The sequence below is a fragment of the Semicossyphus pulcher genome, unplaced genomic scaffold (assembly GCF_022749685.1).
Source record: "Semicossyphus pulcher isolate SPU_LCO1_2020_fin unplaced genomic scaffold, fSemPul1.0.p SCAF_12, whole genome shotgun sequence".
Classification (NCBI taxonomy): Eukaryota; Metazoa; Chordata; class Actinopteri; order Labriformes; family Labridae; genus Semicossyphus; species Semicossyphus pulcher.
Window position 1 is genome coordinate 20,442,492 of NW_027211626.1, and position 23,278 is coordinate 20,465,769.

The following is a 23,278-nucleotide window of genomic DNA, read 5'->3' on the forward strand; positions in this document are numbered from 1 at the left end:
AGAGAGAACTCCATGCCTCCTAAGAGGAAAAGCCCAAGGAGAGAGGAGCAGCCGGAGGAGCAGATGTGCCTGGAAGAGAACCTTCCAGGTCCATCCGCACCTGAAGCTGTGGAGGAGCCAGGAGTGTTGGAGGAGAACGTTTCCAAGGCGGAGAACAGACCGTCCATCTGGAAGCGGGCCAGACATTGGAAGACAGGTGGAAGAACAAGTAGAAGACCTCTACTTGTTCTTCCCCTCTCCTTCCCCCTTCCCCCTCCTCCCTCCCTCTCTCCTTCTCCCTTCTTCCTCCCGCCTTCTCCCTCCACCTTCTTCCTTCTCACTCCTCTCCTCCTTCTCCCCTCTCCCTCCCTCCATCTCCCTCCTCCCCCCTTCTCCCTCCTTCTCCCTTTTAACTAAATAAGTGATGGTTGATAAAAAATCTAAAGGTTGTTTTATACATGTTGCTGTAAACAGCAGGACTTACATTACTGTGTTCAAGGTGAACAGATCACTAATAATGGGTACAAATAAATCACAGAAGGAACATCTGTGTGCAGCATTGAATAAGACGGTCATAAGGAAACAATGGAATCAAAGGGGCTATGCGGTCGCTCCAAATACTGTCAGCCAATCGTGGCTAAGGTCTGACCTTTGAATGGCAAAACAGTTTCAGGGGGAAGGAGAGGCTCCAAAAAGTAATTACATTAAAATATGTATACACTTTTTAAAACAAACACTTTTTTTTATATAGAAAGACTTAAATAAATTCACGAAACACAGCCGAGTAGGAGAGAGGACAAGAGATCAATATGCGATTGAAGAGTGGAATTAAAACAGTAGACTCCCACTGAGGAGTGGACCATGAACTCACCACAAAAACAATAACCATCAAGTAAAAAAAGAAAAAGAAAAATTAACATAGCATATAAACAAAACAAACTGAATCAAATAACAATGTTGTGAGAAAATAACATGTTTTCTGTTGAAAGCACTGAAAGAGATTTAACATCAGATGAGCGTGCAGTTACAGAACATGCACTGATGCACACACAGTGTACAGACAGTTAAAGCGTGTCGCATGTTACAATTGCACTGCGTAATGTCGGCTTCACTGTGTTTCCAAAGAACATATAAGGATATATATTCAGAGGATCAGTCCTCATCAAGCTCTCACACACTCTTTGTTCGAGCAGCTCTCAGATGCAGCCAGCAGGGGGCAGAGTCTGAGCACTCAGAGGCTCAGACTGCTGAGAGGACTGCAGACTGCAGCACAGAGCACAGTGAGGGCATGAGGAGGGACATTTGGAACATGTTCGAAATAAAACTAAAAAAACTAAATGTCAGTGGTTTTGTACTTTGAAAAATTTTCTTTTTATATTTATTGCTTTAAAGCACAGAAAACAGCAGTGTTTATCTTCAGTGTAGGAACTCCAACCGGCTTCTCCTAACTGGGGCCGAGCTGACAGTTATCTACTTTACATATTACCATTACTATTGATAAGTACATCATACAACCCCACTTAAAAAAAAAAACGAACTATCCCTTTAAAGCGTGCAAGTGTAAAATAAACAAGCTGAGAGTTTCCGACAAATCTTCACTCAAACACTGCTGTCCTCTCAAACTGTCCTCCTCTGGATCGAATGTCACTACATCACAGCAGAACAGAGACGTTCATCTTTATTCCCCCTCTGTCCTTCACTATTAAATGGCTTCTTCCACACGCAATAAGCACTTGTCCCAGTGTTAGAACAATGACGCATCATCTGAACTATGAAAGTGAGTGATCTATAGAGGACACATGGATGATTCTGATGTTCTCTTTTTTTAACAGATAGGGTGAATAATTGGCCAGTTATCCAAGAAGTGTAACATTTTATTTTCACTCTTGTAAAACGACTCCCTGTGAGTGCATACAGGTGTTATAAATCTTGAAAAGCTTGCTCTTTTCTGAGTTTGCACAATAACCGCAGAAAGAAAGAGAAGCAAAAAAAGGAAGTGCAGACATAATTTAACACACTTCTTGATGCATCTGCAGCTATCAGTGATGCAGTTATTTTCTATCATAAAACAAGTGCATCATGTTTTATTGATCTCTACAAATAAGCAATAACAATTTATATTTGCAAAGTACAGCTGTAAGAATTTAGAGGAGATATAATACCGAGGTCTCGCTTGCAATACTCATTAAATGCAACTACAAACTATATGACTTTCAAGCTCCTGAGGTTGCCGTACTGATCACATTAAGCCAGCTTTACAAGGAACTACTTTAAGAGACTCCAATGTCACAATTAAATCCCAATTAAATATCACACGATATTTAAGACTCATGCTTGCTGAGGTTAGCTCCTGTGAACCAGTGAAAGTTTTAAGTAATGGGGACAACTGAAATGCCTCTTTGGTGGTCTGGCAATGCTAACAGGCCTTGATCAACTCTGAGTGAACACCTGCACACAGAAGGACAGGTGTGGCCAAAAGCTGCTCGTGTTTCTGCTCCTTTGTTCGTTTTCCTTCTTGTATATTTTTAAACAGAAGCATGATGGGAAACAATATCAGGAATAACAGGGCACTAGTTGTACCCTGCAAGATGCCAAGTTCAAAGTGGACTGCAATGTAGTTCTGTTATGTATTCAGTGCCAATGAACTGTGAGAGCCACAGCGGTATTACCTGGTAGAGAGCCAACGAGTGACCGTATCTGTAGAGAGGACCGCTGCTCACAGGAACCACATCCCACGTGCTCGTCTCCAGGTTGTAGCTAAAGACAGAAAAAAAAATAAAGAAAAATTGATCTGAATGATGAAACTGTTATTGGTAACGGTTATTGAGTCTTTTGTCAAAAAACTGAACCACAATTCAGGTGTGCGAATGTGTGTTGTGAAACAAGACAAGGTCAAAACCTAGTTTGTGGCTGACTGCATCAGGTCAATGTGAGCTTTTGTGGGCATTGTGTTACGAGGACTGTCCTTATGAGGCCGATGACGTGTTTGAAAGCAGGTGCGCGCTGCGGACAGCAGACGAGCAGCGGAGGAGCAGCCCCGCCTACTCCCCAAACAAATACCAGAGAGTCGCGTCAGTGGAGGTCCAATATGCTCCATGATCCGCCATTGCAATGTCGCAACTCTCTCTCTCTATGCCTGTGAAAGTACCGTCACTCAGTCAGTTACATACAGACCCATGTGTAGTGCTGACCCCAGCGGTCAGCCAAAAACTACATTAGATCCTAATGAGCATGTTGGCACCTTGTATGGCCTCCCCTGCCATCAGTGTATGAATGTCTGTGTGTGTGTGTGTGTGTGTGTGTGTGTGTGTGTGTGACAGGGTGAATCATGAAGTGCTTTGACTGGTCAGATGACTAAAAAGACGAAAAAAACAAAAGCTGAAAAATACCAGCAAGTCCTGCTTTGATGAAGTGTTGTCCTGTTGTGCCTTTGTCTGGCAGACTCTACGACCCACTGGTGTTGATTTAAAAAAATTTTGCTCAATTGCATCTCAGACCAGCTCGGCAGGTGGTTTGACTGTGAAGACCAGAGTGTGTCTTGTTGCTTGTTCTGTCCACTTGTGCTCCAAAGACACATTTTTTAATGTCAGTGGGAAGAGTCTATAGAGTACACATGTTGACTTATAATAGCAGGACATGCTAACAGGTGAAACTAATTCTGCGGTTACATTAAAAGTCCAATGAAGCTTCTGTTAGCGTGCAATGTGTTTCCTGTTAAAAATAACGCTTTCGAGGACTTGTTGCTGCCGTTGATCGGCTTTTATGGCAGCCAATAACACTAAAGTGCCTTAGATGCAAAATAAGTAGAAGTCCTAAGTGTATGATGAGTGATTGTTTTTCATGTTTTCTAAGAAATAAAAAAAAAAACACGATTAAGAATACCAGATACTGACAGTTTGCTTGCTGAGCATGTTTTCTCCCCCTTAGATGAGTTTTACTGCAGTGACAGAGCACTGTTCACTCAGATGGTGTTTCTTACTTGAGAACCATGTGGTAGTTGGAGTAGTTGAAAGAGTAGCCTCCCACCACCCACATCAGCCCAGAGTGCACCAGAGCCTGATGGGACGCTCGACCCAGAGACTGAGCTGACGGTTTGACGCTCGGCAGGACCCAGAAGGCCTCAGTGGAGGGGACGGACAGAGAGCAGTCAGGACCTGACACAAAGAGAGAGGAGAGATATGTTTGTATCACACAGCAGCTTTCACTTTCAATGGAAGATAGTGGCATCGCTCCGATCATACTGTTTCTACTAGTGCTTACACATTTAATCCAGTAGAGGGCGGTGCTTCACCATTTAATCTAACATCACAAGACTGGAATATCAAGTGGACATAATACCTGTCATAATAACAATGATGTTGAATAGCTTTAAGGACAGAGACAGTTTGTCAGGTGTACCAGGTAGCGCTGAGTTAAACAGACATAAGAATAATGGTCGATAACAAATGACACAATCACTGAAGAACTGGCATCTGTAAGTGTTTAACTGTGTTTTACATGCATTGCTAGTCTTTCAGGTTTGTAGAAATTTGTAGCGAGACATATTCAACTTTTTAAAAAAGGCTCACGTCGGATCTGAAGATCTCATGCATCATAAAGTTGTTCTGTGTACTGCTGCAAGAGTAAACTGCTCACAAATGACACATAAAAAACAAAACAAAATAAAGTGTCATCATCATGTATTATGCACCACTCGGCGTGATTTCCCAGGATAACATACCTATTGTTTGAGGACATAAAATAATATTGAATCGGGCAGCAATATGTCGGGCATTAAAACATCACTGCCTGCTCCTTTTGTCTTTTGTCTTTTCTTATTTGTCCCCTTTTCACTTTAAAAATGAACAAACCAGAAACATTAAGAGAGATCCTCTTCATTACAGGCATTGTGGGAAATGGAGAATTTGTTATGAGAAATAAACAACACTGGCATTGGCCTCATTTGTTGGGAACACTGAGTAGTTATATCAGAGGGAAACAATGACATAGACTTCTACAATGTTGCCTGTAACATATTAGTAAGCATTGATGGGGTTTGTAGCTCAGTTGAGATCTAGAAATGACATTGAACTGGACTTAAATTTGTGTTTTTGAAAGCAGGTCCTAAAACAAGGGTTTTATTCAACCTGAACCTGGTTTTAAAATCTGCAGAGATTGAATACATGTTAATTACTTAGCATAGTACTTGTCTTGACTTCTTAATATCAAAGTGTAATTGTAAATTTACTTAAAATGAGGCCTTCCTCCTCATTCTCGGTTGCCGATAACAGCCTGTTGACATTATTTCTGAGAAAATCCAAATGATACACGCTCTCTAATCTTGCCTTTCTTCTGCTCCCCTCCAGGGCCAACAGTACAAATGTTAGCTCATATATAAATACTATAGCCCAGTGTTTCTCAAGTGGTCTAGCCTCTGGACCCATCATAACCACCCACTACACTACTACAGCAAGCACATCACAGGAAACCCATGTCCTTCAAAATAAAAGCGCAGCATAGACTTTTTGCGACAACAAACCATATCCGCGACCCACTGAAAACAGCTCCGCAACCCACTTTTGGATCCCGACCCACCAGTTGAGAACCACTGGTATAGCCTATGCTATGTACACAGGGCACATAAAAGGTATATCCAGTGATCCATTAAAAGTAGGCAGCCAAACAGGAATTCAGGGGGAAAACTAGAGTTAAAATTGGCATGGCATTTAAATTATTGGAGGACCTTTGGGTGGTTTTGTTGGCTAGCGCAAGCTAAACAAATTTCTAGTTAGCTAAAGGTGCGGAATAGTTTATTGAATGATGTCTTTAGCACCAGCGAAGTATTATCTGAGTGGTTAGTTATCTACCTTGCAAACTTTCTTCTCCAGCTACGTGATCAATGACACTACGTATTATGACCAACAGTGAAGATGCTAACCAACAATAAAAGATGTTGCAAACGGTATAGAGCAAAAATTATAGTCAATCATTCAGTCTTTTCAAAGTTACATGACTATTTTGGCCAAAGCGTAAAGAAAGAAAGTGCTAGTCACAGGACAATGCCTATAGGCTTTAATATTCTATGTGTGACATCAAGACTTTACATATGAAGCCAATTAGGTGGTTCAAATTAAGCACATAAAATGTATTTAAGTATCTATCTTTTTCTAGTCTTATATTCTCATACCATCTTCATCCTTTTTCTGAAATCTCTAGGCCGAAAAGCATCATTTTGCCCTCTTGCTGAGTTCTCAATAAAACCTTTTCACTTGATTGCATTTCAATTTCCCTAATTATATTCTGTGTCCCGTTCCCTGTCCCGTGCGTCCTGCTCTTTTACCTTGCCAGCTGTCGTTGCACACACAGAGCTTCTCTCCGGTCAGGTCGCAGTAGCCGTGATCCGGGCTGCCACAGTTATCCCTGCAGTACGGGATGTTGCAGGCCTCTCCTTTCCAGTACTCGTCACACTCGCAGTACACACGACCCGAGACAGAGTTCGCCGTGCTGCATCTGCCGTGGCCCGAACAGTTGTTGGGACACGAGTTTATCCTGAGGGAGGAGACACAGTGAGACAGGAAGTTAGAGAAGTTCTTCAAGGTTACAGACAGCTTCGAGATAATGTGGATGACTCATGAAAGTCATACTGAAGTAATTCAGGCAAAGTTGTGCTTTAAGAAAACCAACTGAAACTCATCAACTAATTTGCAGCTCAACTTTTTTAGCTGATAGCTTTGCTTGGAGAGTAAATTGGTAGTATGGTTCAGTCTCACCACTATCTTCAACCGCATCTCCAGACACAACACTGAGCTGCTTTCATCTAACAACTTTCAGTAAACCTTCTGTACTTGTTCTGCACCAAGGGACCAAAAATGACATCTAACAGCAGGTAAAGAGCCAGCTATTTTTTGGCTGGTGCTTCATGTCTGCTGAAAGTGTAGGTCAAGATGGATATGATGTCAACTCAGCATCCACGTGTGTTTAGAGTCAGTTTAACCCTTAGCTAGGTTGGCATGACCAGTAAGAGAGAATCATGGCAGGAAGCCAAAGTACTTTAATATAGTTTTTGAATTGACTTAGGACTTAAAATCAATGCATAGGTGCTCAAAACGGTGACCAGAACAATGTTTGAGGTGTCCTTGAATATGTTATCCAAAATCAGCCAATTTAGGCTGCTAAGTTTCGGGGGGCAAATGTTTCTCTGGCTATGATTTAATAATAAATCATGTTTAAAGACAATTAAAAAGAATTATTTCTAACTCATGTGACTATACGGAAAAACCCAATCTGTAAAGGTAAATTAGCTTCATTATGCTAATTTGATGCTGAATTAGCATTACTTTAGCATAATTAGCTAAACCATTGCATCTCCCAATCTCACTGGAATCAATGCACGTACAACAAAATCATCCTTTCATAATCCAAAGACAATTAATTAATAAACGACTAATTTCTCTGCGTGCTGCATTATAAAATAACCCGTTTTTCTTGTGATTTACCTGTAATTAACGGATCTTACCTTTGCCGAAATTTCAACATCATGATGCAGATTAGTAAAAAAAGTAGAAATGCAAGCTTTGTCAGGTCTGTCCTCAACTAGAGAAGAAAGCTACTTTTAAAATGCCTGTTTGTTGAACGGAGGTCGGATCGGTGTGATGCATTCGTGGAAGTCAGGAAATCTGAATGCTAAACGGCTTTCGTGACATCGCATCAAGAGAATTTATCTCAAGTTATATTTTATATCTAGAACTAGATTGTTAGCTGTTAGCATGTAGATGTCTGTTTATAGAGATTAATAAGAAGCTAAATCATTGTCAGATCACGCTGATGGGAGCCGGGATGTAATAACAGCGCATTACCTTCCGCTTGCTTTTGCTCTGCACACGGACTGTTTTTCCTGCATACACCGCAGCCTGCTGATACGTGATTGGTCAATATTACTCAGACTACAAGTGCACTACAAACAGAAATCAGAACACCTCCCAGAAATCCGCGTCCCTGCCTACAGATTCTACATTTATAGAACCTGTAAATAGAGTAGTTAGTAGTAGTAATTCGTTTCATATTAACCTACAATGCATGAATGCAGCAGAGTCGGAGGGAGGTGAGGTAAAGCAGTGAGCTGCTCATTTCCACATTCTGAGTAGTGACTCATAATTACATGTCATCATTGTCCAATATTATTTTGAAATGTACAAATAATGATTGTAAGAAAATAAACTAGGATGTTGTGAAGCTTCTGTAGAAAACGACTGGAGAGGTCGTCGGTATGGCTAATGGATGGATTCATCTACCTCTTGTTCCTATTCAGTGTCTATACACTTATTGTAAGTGGCTTTGGACAAAAGTGTCAATTAAAGGTAATGAAACAACTAATCATGGGACATACAAGAGAGCTGGAGGAAGAAAGACAGATTAAAAGGACAGAAATAATAGAAAGCGCTACATGGACAGAGAAAAAGACACAAAGAAGTCTGAAAATAAGAGGTCTTTATATTTGAAGAACTAGGAGAGAGTGGGATAAAAATGAAATGACACAGAAACTACATTGTCAACAGAAACATGATACACGCTAACTCTGTGAAGATATCAGATAAATACAGCTGCTCGAAGAAAGAGCAACTACAAAAAGAGGAGACAATGAGGCAGAAATCATATTTTTCTTTATACAAAAAGCTGGTTTGCTGCTGTGACAAGAAGGTCGTCATGACAACCTTTATCTCCCCACGGTGTGTGTGTGTGCGCTGAGAGCCTTGAGGCGTTGTGACTGTACAGTACCTGTCCTCACTCCTCTCATGTGTCAACCTAGAACAAATCATTCAATTTTCCATCATAGCTACTGCTACTGGCACAAAGCAGCGAGCCATGCAGGTTTACAGCTATGAGTAGAAGGTGGTGAGAGGGGTATTATTATTATTTACAATATGAATTTACAGGGAGCTGGTTTAGCTCAGTGGGTAGAGCGGGCCCCCCATATACAAAGGCAGCAGTCCTTGACGCAGCGGCCGCAGGCTTGACTCCTGCCCTCTGCCCTTTGCTGCATGTTGCCCCCTACTCTCTTCTCCCCATATTTCCTGTCTCTCTTTAGGAGTCTGATAAATAAACGCAAAAATGCAAAAAAATAATAGTTAAAATACATATGAATTTATGCTTGTGTGACTGTAGTGAGACTAAAACAAGGACAAATGTTGCACCACTTTTGGAGCAGTTTAGATATGGCAAAAGTACAGAGGCTGAGAGGACAAACTCAACAAACTGTATGAAGGTTAATAAGGATTAAGGATTTTTGCCCAGCTTTACTGGCAAAAATGTGCTGTACCGTATCTACATGCAGTAACAGTTTTAAAAAGGTACCAACATGACCGCTAACTGTACGGAAAAGTGTGCGTTTGCAACTTTTTAAATTCATAACAAATCAGTCGTAACTTCTAAAACTTAAAAGTATAATAAGTAGGATTTTTCCCTGCATTTTGTCAACAACACATTCAAACTGGGCCCCTCCTCCTGGGCTCTTCGTCACCAGAAGCTCACTCTCACTCTCTCGTGAGAGAACACGCTCACCCTACCGAGCTAACATAGACAGCATCATGGTTACCTTTGCGCTAGCATGCTAACTGCCAGTTAGCTTGTCATAACCGGTTTGAGGCACGTACCTGTCCGACAGAAAGAATGCCTTAAGTCGACAACTTTCCCCTGACTATAATGGTGCCTTCACAGGTCTTAGTAAAAAAAATTAATCAGACAGCTGCAGTCCTCACCAACATCAAGAAAGTGGAGCATGTTGCACCGGTCCTGAAATCACTGCACTGGCTTCCTGTGTATCAAACGATAGATTTTAAGATCGTATTTCTTATGAACACTAAATGGGCTTATTCTCCATGTATGATTTACTTTCTCTCTGACAAGCATCAGACCCCTCAGGTCACCTGGGACAGGTTTTCTCAGGATATAATACAAGCAAGGTGCAGCAGCCCTAGTTTCTGTTAAAGTTTGCTGCAGCTTTCCAATGCATTATATACATAACTTATGTAACTTATATCTTTATCTGTGTCTGTGGCTATTTTTAGCTTTCTTTTGTGCTATGTTTTTATTGTCTTTTTAATGTTTCCTTAAAGTCTTGTTCTTAATGTATTTCTATGTCACCATAAAGCGCTGTGAATTGCCCCGAGTCTCCCTGGACTCTCCTCATGCTGCTAATGAGTCATGTTCAGCGAAAGACAATTTCCTTTTTATATTGCACTGATGTGTTTCTGTAGTTACAACTCCATCTATTTCTTATTGTATTGAAACGCTCGTAAAACAGTAAAACAAACATTAACTCACCACTGTGACCCAGTTGTGTTCAGACAGACACGACAGCTCACACAATAGATTCTTTGTACACAAGATTGGTCAAAGCAGGACGAGCACAGGTGAAAACGATTTAATTAACGACGGCAGGACGTCAAAGCAGGACGAGCACAGGTGAAAACGATTTAATTAACGACGGCTCGGTTTCCATTTAGAGTCATAACAGCTTTTACATAACAGCCAAAGGGAAAAATGCTCTCTGTTATTCTGGGTGGGTGCCAGACTTCACAGTATTCTTGAAATATAAAACTATTTGTCACAAATAAGATATAAATCTGATCTAATTCTTTCTATCTTTCTATCTTCTGACCATCATTCAAGCATCTTGTTCGATTAGTTTGTTAATATCAGTGTGTGGATGTTGAGACAGGACGCTGTCTTGTGGGGGCCTGGGTCAGCAAGATGCTATTTGCTATTTATCATAAAATGTTTTGGGTGTGTCTTTATTTATTACCCGCCCCCTGCCCCTTAAGATACTACAGATAGATAGATCAACTTTAGTGTTTTATAGGAACTGTCTGAAACAGTCTGGACTACTGTGTGTCTACTCTGTGTTTTCTTGTTTGATTAGAGAGGTTGATTAAAAGATTAGATTAGATTCTTTATTGTCCTTTCCAGGAAATGTGTTGCCACAGTCTGTACAGTGCCTCGCGGACACATAGATTACACAAAGCAAACTTGTTTAACTCACAAGACCTTCCCACATAGATGAGATAACCAATTAAGCTTGCGTGTGCATGAATAGAGGCAACAAAACTACTATTACTACTATTTACTACAGCAAGTGCATGTAATTTAATAAAAGTGTGTAATGAAGAGTTCTTCAACTTTCAGTAACAGCTAGCTGCTAATTCTGTCTGCCGATTGCTGCTGACATTGAAAATCGCATTTTGATCATTCTCTCTGGGTTCCAACACAAAAACATTGAAAACTTAAAAGGTACTGTCTAATTTCTGTAAAACCTGTAAATGATACCCATCCTTCCGCATCTGCAAATCTGTGTGTATTCAGATGATCCCAATACTGGGACAGAGAGGCAGCAAAAGGAGAAAGAAAACAGAAAAGGAAACCAGAAAAAGAGTCTGAACGTACGAGTAAGCGATGTTGAAGCCGGTCAGGTTGTAGGCGGCGTCGCTGAAGAAGTGCAGCAGAGCGTAGCCGGACGTCGTCACTACCTCGGGGACCGTCTCGTTACCCCGGCTGTCTGGTACGACGAGACCACTGAGAGAGTGAGACGGGGAAAAAGAGGGTGAGACAGAGAAAGACAGACAGTCCCTCTCTACAGAATGCAATACTAATAAAAAAGCATTTTGAAAGCTGCTGTAGTTTATGGACTCTGGTCTGAAAGCAGCACTGAGAGCTGTGAGATAAAAAGGATTCCACTTCAGCGATTGCAGGCCGCACTGAAAATATGACAGTGATTAGCTTTAGAGTGGAGGAACATTTTGTTTTATTTGTTTGATGAGGTTCTTTTTTTTATTATGAGGGCGTGTTGGTTTCTTGTTTGCTCTTCTTGTCTCCTTTAATAAATGCAATGCTCTGCAAATGTACCATCATAAACATGAATCAAAGCCTCCTCCCTGCTGCAACCACAGCCTCTTTCGAAAGACAAGTGTGCACCCATCTATAATGAACAATGTAAGTGTATTTATAGTAGGTCATAATGCTTTAAAAGTCTCGTTTTTTTTATATTCAAATGCTAAAAGATTATTTTTCCTTGGTCTGAAATGGCCAAATTAGCCCTTAATTTCCCAAGCGCAGCACGAGATAAGCCTGAATGGAGCAGAGTAGGAAGTGGGAGGTTGGTAAATTATTGTGCTAATACTGCTTCTTAATGAATCCGTGTCTGACCCACACGCTTTTAGATTGTCCTTTAGAATACAAAAAAAGAAAAACATGCAATTAAGCTCCAGAAAATAAATAGTATTCAGGAATAATGTCAGCAATTGCTGTGTTTTATTTCTATTATCGCTGTATTGTGCTTGGACTGTAATTACGAGGCCCATTGTTGGCCTTTACACGGACTCATTTGAGTGAATAAGTGCACATTTTTTTGGAGCTGTTGAAGCTGTGCCAAAGGCTACCTGAGTTATTTCCATATTTTTCCCGGTCACAGCTCTGCCATACAGGATTGCGGGCGCTCACCTGAACACGGCAATCAAAGGGGCGTAAATGGAGTCTCCGTCGTACACGTACATGTGGTCCCAGCTGCACTCTGTGGCAAAGTGATTGAAGCGCAGACGGAGGACTGCATTCGGACTGAGAAACAGAGGAGAGAGAGGAGACAGAATAGATGGATAGGACAAAAATACACATGATGAATATATATTACCTACTGTATTCTTCATGTGAGTCTTGCTTTTAAAAAGGGTCTGCACTATTTATGGAGGCTGTAGATCTCAAAATGTCGCTCGCACAGTCCCTCAGAAAACCTTTGTTTCTATACTGCAGTGATTGTGTGGTGTGTTCATTTCTTAATTAAGTCTCTGCATTTGGTGTTTCCCTACAAGTCCAACTACAGCCACATAACTTTTTTTGAAGTGTTCCTGGTCTCAAATTTTACTGCATCAGGTAAACATCGGGGCCCAGTTGTTCCAAAGTAATCAGATCAGACTGCAGCTATCAGACTGGCTCGCATCTTGAAAATGGGTTGTTAAAAAAACCCAAAAAAACAGACTAGATAAGATCGGGTGATTTAGTTCTGGTTTTTGTCTGAATATAACTCCCAGTACTTGCTGTTCAAAACTTTGGAGTAGGATCGATCATTTCTGATACATTCAAGGAAATTGGGAAATCTAAACACTGAACGGCTTTTGTGACACAGCGTCAGGGAATTTATGTCAAGTTGAATTTCAGATCTAGAGCCGATTGTTAGCGGTTAGCATGCAGATGTCTGTTAATAAAGATTAATGAGAAGCTAAATCGTTGTCAGATGATGCTGATGGGAGCCGAGATGTTATTACAGCACTTTACGTTTCGCTTGCTTTTGCTCTCCACACTAGAGGTCTTCACAGGTCTACTGGAACCCGGGACCCGGACGAGTTCGGGTCCATGTATTACGTGACAGACCTCTACTTCACACAGACTGTTTTTCCAGCATACACTGCAGCCTACTGATACATGATTGGTCAATACTACTCGGACTAAAAGCGTAGTACAAACGGAACCAGAACACTTGCCGTCCTTAAAATCCACGTCGCTGCCTACAGACTCTGCATTTCTATGTAGAATCTGTAAATGGAGATTAGAGCACTGGTATAATCCAGATTTAATAATCTTAAAAAGTCTGAATCTGGACCAGGGTGATCCAACACAGTTTTACTTTGAAAAACTAGGACAAAAGTAAGATGGATTAGCTGATCCTGGATAGCAGAAAAGAGATCATCCTGATCCACATTAAACTCTTTGCACGACTGGGCCTTGAGTGTTGCATACAGGCTGAGATTCATTGGTTTTCAAGACATGTTGAGTCTAAAGCCAGTTCCTCATGTCTAAAAGGCATCTCCCTTTTAATTTGGCGAGCTTGCCACCCTAACCTGCTCCAGAGGAGGTCATGTTCAGAGCTAAATCACTTGTAAAGCAGTACCCTTTCACCAGTTCTAGCTAGAAATATAAGCCTCCAGCTCCGTCTACCAGTCAGTTTAGAACTGAAGAAGCCTTTCAAATGAGTGAAACGTCTTCAAGAACTTCAACTTCAACTTCGCCTTTTGGATTAAGCTTAGAAAAAACAAGACTGTACGAAAGACGTGGAACATTTTGATGTTTGAATGGATAGTCTAGTGAAAGTATGAATGAGAGTTGGAAAAGCTTAAAATGTGGACATTCTGAACATGTCTTTTATATATTTCAATTGGGAAATAATGTCCTGAAAAGCTTGTATGAATGGTACGTAATTACCTTATTATCCCTGTGTGCCAGAGTCAGACTCGCAATAAATTTTAATCAAGTGGAACAAAGTGATAAAACACACTGATACTTACTATCCTTCTATGAGCCACGTGCATTTGGTCTTGTACTTGTAGTTTACTGGTCCGTCTGTGAGCGAGCCTGAGAGGTCTGTCAGCCTGTAAGAGAGACATACAGAGAGGAGAGAGGACAGCGTTAGACTGAAAGAAGTTAAAATGGTTGGACGGCTTCCAAAAACAGTTTAGAGCTTCCTCTCAAAACTTTATCTTGTGACCCCCTGAAGAAAGAGATCCGTTCTTGCGTCACAAATCCTTTGGTCACATGAAGAGATGTCCAGTTGTAGCTGGTTTGATTTACTGTCTGCTAGATAAAGTACAAAGTGTTTTGTGTTGCTCTGCTCCAAAAACAGACAGGAGATATGAAAAGCTTAAAATTTGGGATTATTTAATGAGAAAGGTTACGTTTAATTTGTTCAAAAACTTTAAATGAAGTAAATCACCACCACAAACGTGCAGCACCTGAACAGACATCTCATTTGTATGAGCTTGTTTACAATGATTTCCTGTTCCCCTTGGCAGATTCAGTTATTTAGAAACTTAAACACCGTATCAAATATTGATATACAGATTTCCTTTAAAGATGATAAATGATGCTAATTACACTCACTGATCCACACTCAACATTACAATAATCTCTTTATTTAACCCTAACAAATCTGACGCTCAGATGAAGGCAAACAGTCCAAAATGGAAAGCGACAGTCAGCGAGAAAAATCAAGAGTTACAACCGTAACAAAGGGAGTCAACCGTGGACGTCACACATGCAACACTGTCTGGATATCTGTAGTGTGCTCCCACAATTACCGTTTATCACCATAGTTGCCGCCAAAGAGAACAAAACTGAGATCTTCAAGATTATAACTTTAAAGGAATAGTTTGACGTTTTGTAAAATGTGCTTATTGATTTTCTCGTCAAGAGTTGATTGATATCTTAGTTAGGTAAGAAGATTGATACAACTCTAAATTATTTGTTCATAAAGTATTGATCAAGAACGGGGATGTGGCAGTGTGCTTGGTTAAGCATGACGGCTGAATGCAGTGAAAACAGCTGACCAGGCTCATAATATAATCAATCATCCATACCTGCACCTCTAAAGCTGACTCAATAACACATTCTGCCTGTGTTATACGCACACACAATCAGACATTTACCATCAAAGAGTCATGACTTCAGGACGAGTGCAAAACTTGTTACTGTTTCTTGTTTCCACACCTGAAGTTAAAGAAGTTAAAGGGTTTTTTTACACTATAGATCCAAATGACTAAGAGGTACAAAACTGTTTGGGATCATGTCTGTCCTCTGAAGTTCAAATGTTTATTCTAAGTGTCAAACAACACAGAAATAGACCCATATGTTCAGGTAAGATCCTTTTTTCAAACAAAGCATGCTGTTGGCGATCGCTCTCTTCAACGCCACCAGACCCCTTTGACAAAACAGCATTTTTTTCTTGAGAGTTGCTGGTCTACCACTGACTTTGTTTGTGTTAATGGGTTGTGTTGAATCTGGCCTAACCCTTTAAACACACCAAATTAACAATTAAACAATAAAAACTCACACGCGGTACACCAGAAATGAGCATGTTCTGCAAGGTAAAATAAGTGTTTTTGTCAAGGGAGTTTGGTAGATTTGAAGAGAGCAATGTAACCGCTATTTCGGGTTAAGAAATAGGTCTAGTTCGGTATCCTTTACGTAATATTTTCAGACATTTAAAATACCAATCAGAGCCTGATGAGCCTGAAAAAAAGGCACTTTTATTTTATTTTACTTATTTGATAGGGAGCATTTGCCCGAAACGATTAAGTTTGTCTTGTTGGCTAAGCAATCATACTCGAGCAATTCCAGAAAGTAACATATCAAAACCCTCTCCTACAGCAGCAGCAGCCACACTACCTGTCTGACAGAGATGTAACACCTGCTGCATCGTATGCATCCTGCACTCCATTTCTTTCCCTAACTGTGAAAAAGGCCTTTCTCATGTGTGCCCTACTTCGGTCTTTCCTCTGGCCAAATATTTACCCAACTCTTTACATAAAGTAGAATCCGACGCAGAGATACATGTGGTAATATAATCAAACACACTGTACATCGTCAGCCAGCAGGGACAACCAGCGTCTCGCGCTGAGGGAAACAGCCGTGGCAGAAAAACAATATTCCTGTGAGCAAATAAAACATGACATCCCAATCATGTCAAGGTAACACAGAGCATGTTACTGTTGCCATAGTGATCCCAACATGCCATATTCACGTGGCAATTCTATTAATCACAATGATACTGTGAGGGTACGTGTGCGTGCGTGGTAACATCATCGGTCACACCTGTCAATCAAAGTAATCCCATTTCATTGCAGCGTGGAGGGAAAGGTGAAATGTGCGACGCACACATACACAGGAGCACACTGTAACACGCCACATGATGGAGTCACCACTGCTGCAGACATCGCCCCCTGCCTCGGGGTTGGACAGTGTGTTACTGTATGTGTGTGTTCATTATCTAAGCCTGCAGTGTCACTGTGGGCTCTGTGGTCACACTGGCAGGGAGCCAGAGCAGACAGGCAGCCAGAGAAATAGAGAGAACGTTTTATTGTGTGTTCTGGTAAAAACAGGCCTGTAATAATAATATTTTACTCAATAATAACTTTCTTAACAACTTAACTTTCTTAATAACTATCTTTCCTGCTATCATCAGTGTTAATCAAGGTTTTGAACCCCTGTGATTAACTTCCTTCTATACATTTGTTTAGCCATCAGGCTGTGAGTTTTTCACCCCTAAGACCACTGTATGAGCCTCGAGAAGCTAGCTAGAGGTGCTCCCAAACAGTTAACGGTTACCATTCTGATGGAGGTGTCCCAACACCACACACAGCAGGGTGATGCTGTCAACCTGCTCTGATCTTATTATGTAGTCAAACAGATTCAAAAAATGTAACCAAATCAAAATAACAACTTTTACCAACCAATATCATAAATATTGCTACAGTGTCACAATTTCATTTAGCAGACGCTTTTGTCCAAAGCAACGTACATCTCAGAGTTAATACAACACTAATCTCTATTTACAGATTCTACAGAGAAATGTAGAATCTGTACGCAGGGATGTGGATTTCCGAGAAGGCAAGTGTCCTGTTTGAACTCCGCTTGTAGTCTGAGTAATACTGACCAATCACGTATCAGCAGGGTGCGGCGTATGCAGGAAAAACAGTCCATGAGGAGAGCAAAAGCAGGCGGAATGTAATCTACCGTAATGACATCCCGGCTGCCATCAGCGGCTGTCTGACAACGATTTAGCTTCTTATTAATCTGCATGTAAGTTCAGCTAACAATCTGTTCTAGATCTAAAATTCAATTAAGATGAATTCCCTTGATGCTGTGTCATGAAAGCCGTTCAGCGTTCAGATTTCCCGACTTCCTCGAATGCATCATGATCGATCCGACCTCCGTTCAACAAACTAGCATTTTAAACGTTTTCTTCTCCTCTTGAGGACAGACCTGACAAAGCTTGAATTTTTACTTCTTGCAAATCTGCATCATGATGTTGAAATTTCGGCAAAGGTAAGGCCCGTTAATAACGAGTAAATCGAGTAAACGGTTCCTCTTTCTGTAACAATGCAGCACGCGGAAAAGGAAGTCACCAGTGTCCCCAGAGGCTATGTCGTCTCAGACTGTAGCCGATGGGATCCAAGATTGATACAACACAAGCAACGATCAAGACAGGAGGAAACATGCCAAAAAAATAGCTTTAAGTGTTTTTTTATATTATACATATATACTTATATCATCATCATCAACAAGGTCAATATAGTCATCATCATCAACATGAATATCCCAATCGACATCAACAACATCATCAATATCATTAAGTGCAGAGGTGTTCATGAAAGAGCTGGGTCTTTAGCTTCTTCTTAAAGGTGGAAAGGGACTTAATTGATATGTTTTGTACTCTTGAATCAGTCAATGTCTGTGTGTAAGTGGGTTTTCTATGGTTGCCTCGACTACACAGGGAGCTAAGGCTGCAAAGTGAACAAAGTTTAACAAGTCAGACGGCCTTTAAATATTAACATGAAGTTAATAAAAGTGCCAGCTGCTCTTTCTATACACCAGAAAAACATCATGTTTCCAAGCCCCTGCGCATCACCAGCCTGTGGGGAAAAGGATCACGCTTCTAATTAAACGTAGATGATCAGTGTTGATGGTAAATGTAGTCAGTTGAAGCAACAGATTTCGTCAGGGCCCTACACTGACAGAGAAATTTGAGTTCTCCTAAACGCTGAACATTGATTTGACTTTTTAATTTACAGATTTAGTCTCTCTTATGGCTCTCCTTATGACTCCATATAATTGAACTATTCTTTAAGAGTTTGCCACAGGAGCTAAAAGGCAGCAGACCGGCCGTTGTCATCACCATCAGTGAGTGCATGAGATGAAGAGTGTGTCGGGCCGAATGTGCTGCTTCTCTGGAGGAGAGAGGAAGCGGGAGAGCAAACAGATTGCAGCACAGCCGGACACAGGCCACAGTAAACACTTAAATCCTGCCAATAAAACACACAAACACAGAACACACGCACGCACACGCACACATGTGACACCAAATGACAGTAATAAAAGTTTAAAGCATAAGAACTCCCTCAGGCCCTTTGTTTTGTTCCCTGCTTTGAGCCCTCTATCCTCCCCCTCTCTTCTGCCTTCTCTATCTATCTTTCTACCCATCTATTTTTCCATCAGTCCCTGCTGATCACAGTTTGATCCTCTGGCTTTAATCCCAGATTAGGAGACAAATATTCATGTCATGATGCTGTAATGCCCGACTCAAACGATGGTGATATCGATGACGTGGATACAAACTTTACTTGTGTAATGTTGAAAACAAACATAGTCGCTTTCTGGAGTGATATCAAAAAACTTCTGTCCTGACTTATTTGTTATTATGCCTTGCACACCTTGTCATGGCAAAAACTCTACTAAAGATTATTCAAAGATAAAGAAGAGAAAAGGCAAAGGCTCCCCTGGACACTAAAAGTTAGCTAACGCTACATCCCAACAATTGTTAGCCTAACATTGAAACTTCACATATTTCCCTCAGCTCCAGCAACATCTTCCAAAGAGTTTTTGTTGTATTTTATAGTGTGAGTTGAAAATTAAGCAATTTAAAAAGAGGTAAATGGGCATAAGAGAGCCACTGCTGCTGGGTTGGGCTAACCTGCTATATTTAAAGTAGCTAAGCTAGCATGCTACGTCTACTGTATTGCACTAAACTGAATGTACTGTACTTAATGCAAAGACAGTTTTACTCTTACGTCTGTCATTAAAGGGATAATCAGTAGAAAAATAAAATACAGACTTTTACAAATATAAAATAATATAAATCATCACTTATGGGCCTCTATATATGTGTGTTGGTGAGTGTGTGTGTAGACCCTTGTGAGACCCTTCCCTTTGCATGGGATGTTTTCAGGAGAGGCGCTATTGTGGTTCCCTGAGCCAATCACAGCGTACAGGTGAGTGTGGGAGTGGTTCAAAATTAGCAACTGGGCCCCATTCAGACCGGCGAACATGGCGAAAGAGTGATGCAGAGTTGGCCTTTTTTCTGTTGGACAGGTAGGTGCCTCAAACCAGGTAGGACAAGCTAACCAGCGGTAAGCATGCTAGCGCAAACGTAACCGGCGGTTAGCATGCTAACGCAACAGTAACCTTGATGCTGTCTGTGTTAGCTCGGCGGGGTGAGCATGTTCTCGCACGAGTGAGAGTGAGCTTCTGGTGATGAAGAGCCCAGGACGAGGGGCCAAGTTTGAATGCGCTGTTGACAAAATGCAAGGAAAAATAATACCGTTAAATTAATATTAAAAATAGAGTTTTAAAACTACTCTATTCAATGCCATAGAGCCCCATCTTCAGGCCCTAGTGGTCAATCTGTGTGTCGATGTCTGGCTCGGCTGTTGCATTCATAGCATCCATGATGTTAATACATGTTCTCTGTAGGTGTGCTAAGCGCTGAAATAACATAGCCCGTATATGATAAAAATCCTTATGGCCACATGCGTATACATGTGCACAAGCATGTCGGTGTTTGAAATCATGGAATTCTATGAAGATCTTTATATTTAACATTTTGCAGTTTAAATCAAGGTATTGTGAGGTCGCCAGTCCATCCTTCCATTATCTATACCGCTTATCCTGTTCAGGGTCAAAGGGGTCTGGAGCCTATCCCAGCTGTCATTGGGTGAGAGGCGGGGTACACCCTGGACTGATCGCCAGTCAATCACAGGGCTGACACATAGAGACTGACAACCTTTCACGCTCACATTCACACCAATGGGCAATTTTAGTGTTTGGACTGTTGGAGGAAGTACCTGGGACGAACCCACGCATGCACAGGGAGAACATGCAAAAAGGCCCCCTAAATCCGAACTGGGACTTGAACCAGGAACCTTTTAGCTGTGAGGCAAACCACTGCACCACCATGCAGCCTACATACATTTTAAATTGGAACTTCAGTGAACTTAACTTGCATGTCTGTGGGACGAAACTGGAAACCTTCCCAGACACGAGGAGAACATGGATCAAGAGCTCAACCGTCTTGAGTCTTGTTCTCGGATGAAGTTATTACTATCCAATAACTAGTCAATCATCAGAATAATCAACATCCTTGACTATTATAATTCTCTCTTAGTCTACACTTGGTCTATCTCTCAAGTTTGCAACGTTCAGGAACGGAATTGGGACAAGGCCTCGGTGTGGCTCTCCTCCCAGTCGTCTCTGCTAAGTGAAAAACTCTGTGAGAGCAGCGTGACTCTGCAGAGAGGCTCCATGAAAACATGTGAAAGGTAGATCCCATTCATTGTTAATGAGCAGCTGACTGGAGCGGCCTCCAACAGCCCCAACAAACCGTCACTTCAACGCCTCGCCCATTAATCCTCCCAGAAATTCTTGGCATGGAAGAGGGCAGTCTTACCTTATGAGCACACTCGCAGAGATGAGCCCGGCAAACACATTTTCAGCCTGCTGAGGTTATTTTGGTGACCAGGAGATCACAGCATGAAGCCAACGTCCCCATCTTTTACAGATTTCACAGGACCAGAATCAAAGTGTGTATACACACACACGCAAGGAGGAGAGAAGTGTGAGAGTGTGACGGTAACACAGGAAGAGAAAGATGAGAGGGAAGAGACATGGAGAGGAGAGAGATAAAACAGAGACAGGGACGAGGGGATGAGGTAAAGAGGAAGAGAGTCCGGCACCTTGTGAAATATTCATCTGCTCCGGGTGAATAATTGATGCCGTACAGAAGACAGATGCATGAAGGATAGACAGACGAATGGATGGAAAGAGAGCAAGAGGGCGAGACAGATAAAGATACATGAGAGATAGAGGCCTATATCCTCAGGTAGTGGAGGCACAAATCTCCTGTTTCATTTACTCCGTCAACGCTTTTAAGGTTCACTATTACAGCTTGACCTGACACTTATTTCACCATTATCTTCTGTCCACAGACTCTGCTCGGGGTCTTTAGGATCTCTCACTGCATTTTATTGAGGTCCTAAAGGGTTCAAGTCCAGAGGGAGGGCGTTTGGATTCAGCTCAAAAAACACAATGCTCCAACAAGAGGAAAGAAGGCCGCTAGCTTTAGAATTCTTTGGATGGATGATGTTGTGATAATGAAGCAATATCACACAAGAGGGAGTGCGGCCTGCAGCCTCGTGCCAATGACCAAATCACAGCTGCGCTGATATTCACTATATCACAACCTTGAGTGTGATATTGCTTATCTATTACACGGCTGTGTTGAATCCTTGCTTCTGATTGCTTAATCACAGCATTCCAAGGTCCGTTATTTCTCGATAGCAGACCGTTGCTATGAAGAATAGACCGTTGCTAGGGATGCAGCTCTAATCACACAATCCGGAGGACTAACTGTAATCATATCAATCCGCCGAAAGAAGTCAAAGTAAATATGAGTTCGGAACAAAACAGCAGAGAAAAAGCAATAAAGGTTAAAAGATGCAAACACTGAAGGTTACGACAGAGAGATCTACAAAACTGAAGACAGCACATGAAGTAAACATTAAACAGAACACAGTACAGGACCTGGCGGTGTTTAAAGACAGTGAGTGGAAAAGAAAATGTCAACAGACTCTGACAGTGACGAGACAGGAAACCTCAATCAGGTGCTGCCCTGATTCCTGCGGTCCGGTTCACCGTGTCTTACTTCACCATCAGAGGAAATGTTTCAATTTAAAGGTGCTATATGTAACTTTCAGAAAATTGTCATTCCTAGTGAAACGGTCGGCTGTTGTGGGACCTGCAGTCAACCTTATTGTACATGCTCGCGCTGCACATGAGCATCTGGGGATTATTGCCGAAGTCACAAGAAACTGCGCATGCTTAGTCTGAGAACGAATGAAGCACTTGAGAGAAAAAATGTGGCAAGCGGGTTTCGTTTCTATGACAACAATAAGTTGCGGGTCTGTTTTGATCCCCAAAAGCAATCGAAGGTCTCCATGATTCGCATGCCCTGCCGATGTTGACTTTAGTTTTCCCCACTGACGCCGATCACGTTCCTGTTTGGTCAGACGGGCTTCACTAGATAAAACGTATTTTTGTTTTTTATTTTTGTGTGTAGTTTGTGTTGTTGTTGTTGTGGGTGCCGGTCATTTGTTAGCATTATCCTTCTCCATTTCACAGCTAAGGTTGTCTTGTGTTGTAGTGGTGGAGAATGAGCTCTCGGCAGAGGTACTCGCGAACGTCTTCAGTGCTTTACATAAAAATCATCATAATCAAATTGTTAGGGGCAATGGAGGAAGTTGGGGAAGGTCTCAATTAATCTGTTCCTCTACCATCCCTTCACACATTAGCAATAAAAAATTATGTTTGATTGATTAATACATGTATAATCTTGCATATAGCCCCTTTAATGTGAATAAAAACAGCTAGCTTAGCTCATTTTCAGAAGGCTACAGAGTTAACCGTTGCTATGGACGCAGTTCCCACTGTGAGTGTAACAGACTATTTTTAG

At 41.4% G+C, this 23,278-nt stretch overlaps 1 protein-coding gene across 1 annotated transcript in view; it reads right to left on the bottom strand.

The window, feature by feature from the left end:
- Positions 1-23,278, bottom strand: part of atrnl1a (attractin-like 1a) — a 312,150-nt gene that overhangs the window by 261,044 nt on the left and 27,828 nt on the right. The window contains exons 2-7 of the mRNA XM_069659074.1: positions 14,286-14,369; positions 12,451-12,564; positions 11,398-11,526; positions 6,299-6,507; positions 3,959-4,133; positions 2,649-2,736 (exon numbers count right to left, since the gene is read on the bottom strand). Of these exons, the coding sequence (XP_069515175.1) occupies positions 2,649-2,736; positions 3,959-4,133; positions 6,299-6,507; positions 11,398-11,526; positions 12,451-12,564; positions 14,286-14,369 (799 nt within the window). The remainder of the gene's footprint in view (positions 1-2,648; positions 2,737-3,958; positions 4,134-6,298; positions 6,508-11,397; positions 11,527-12,450; positions 12,565-14,285; positions 14,370-23,278) is intronic.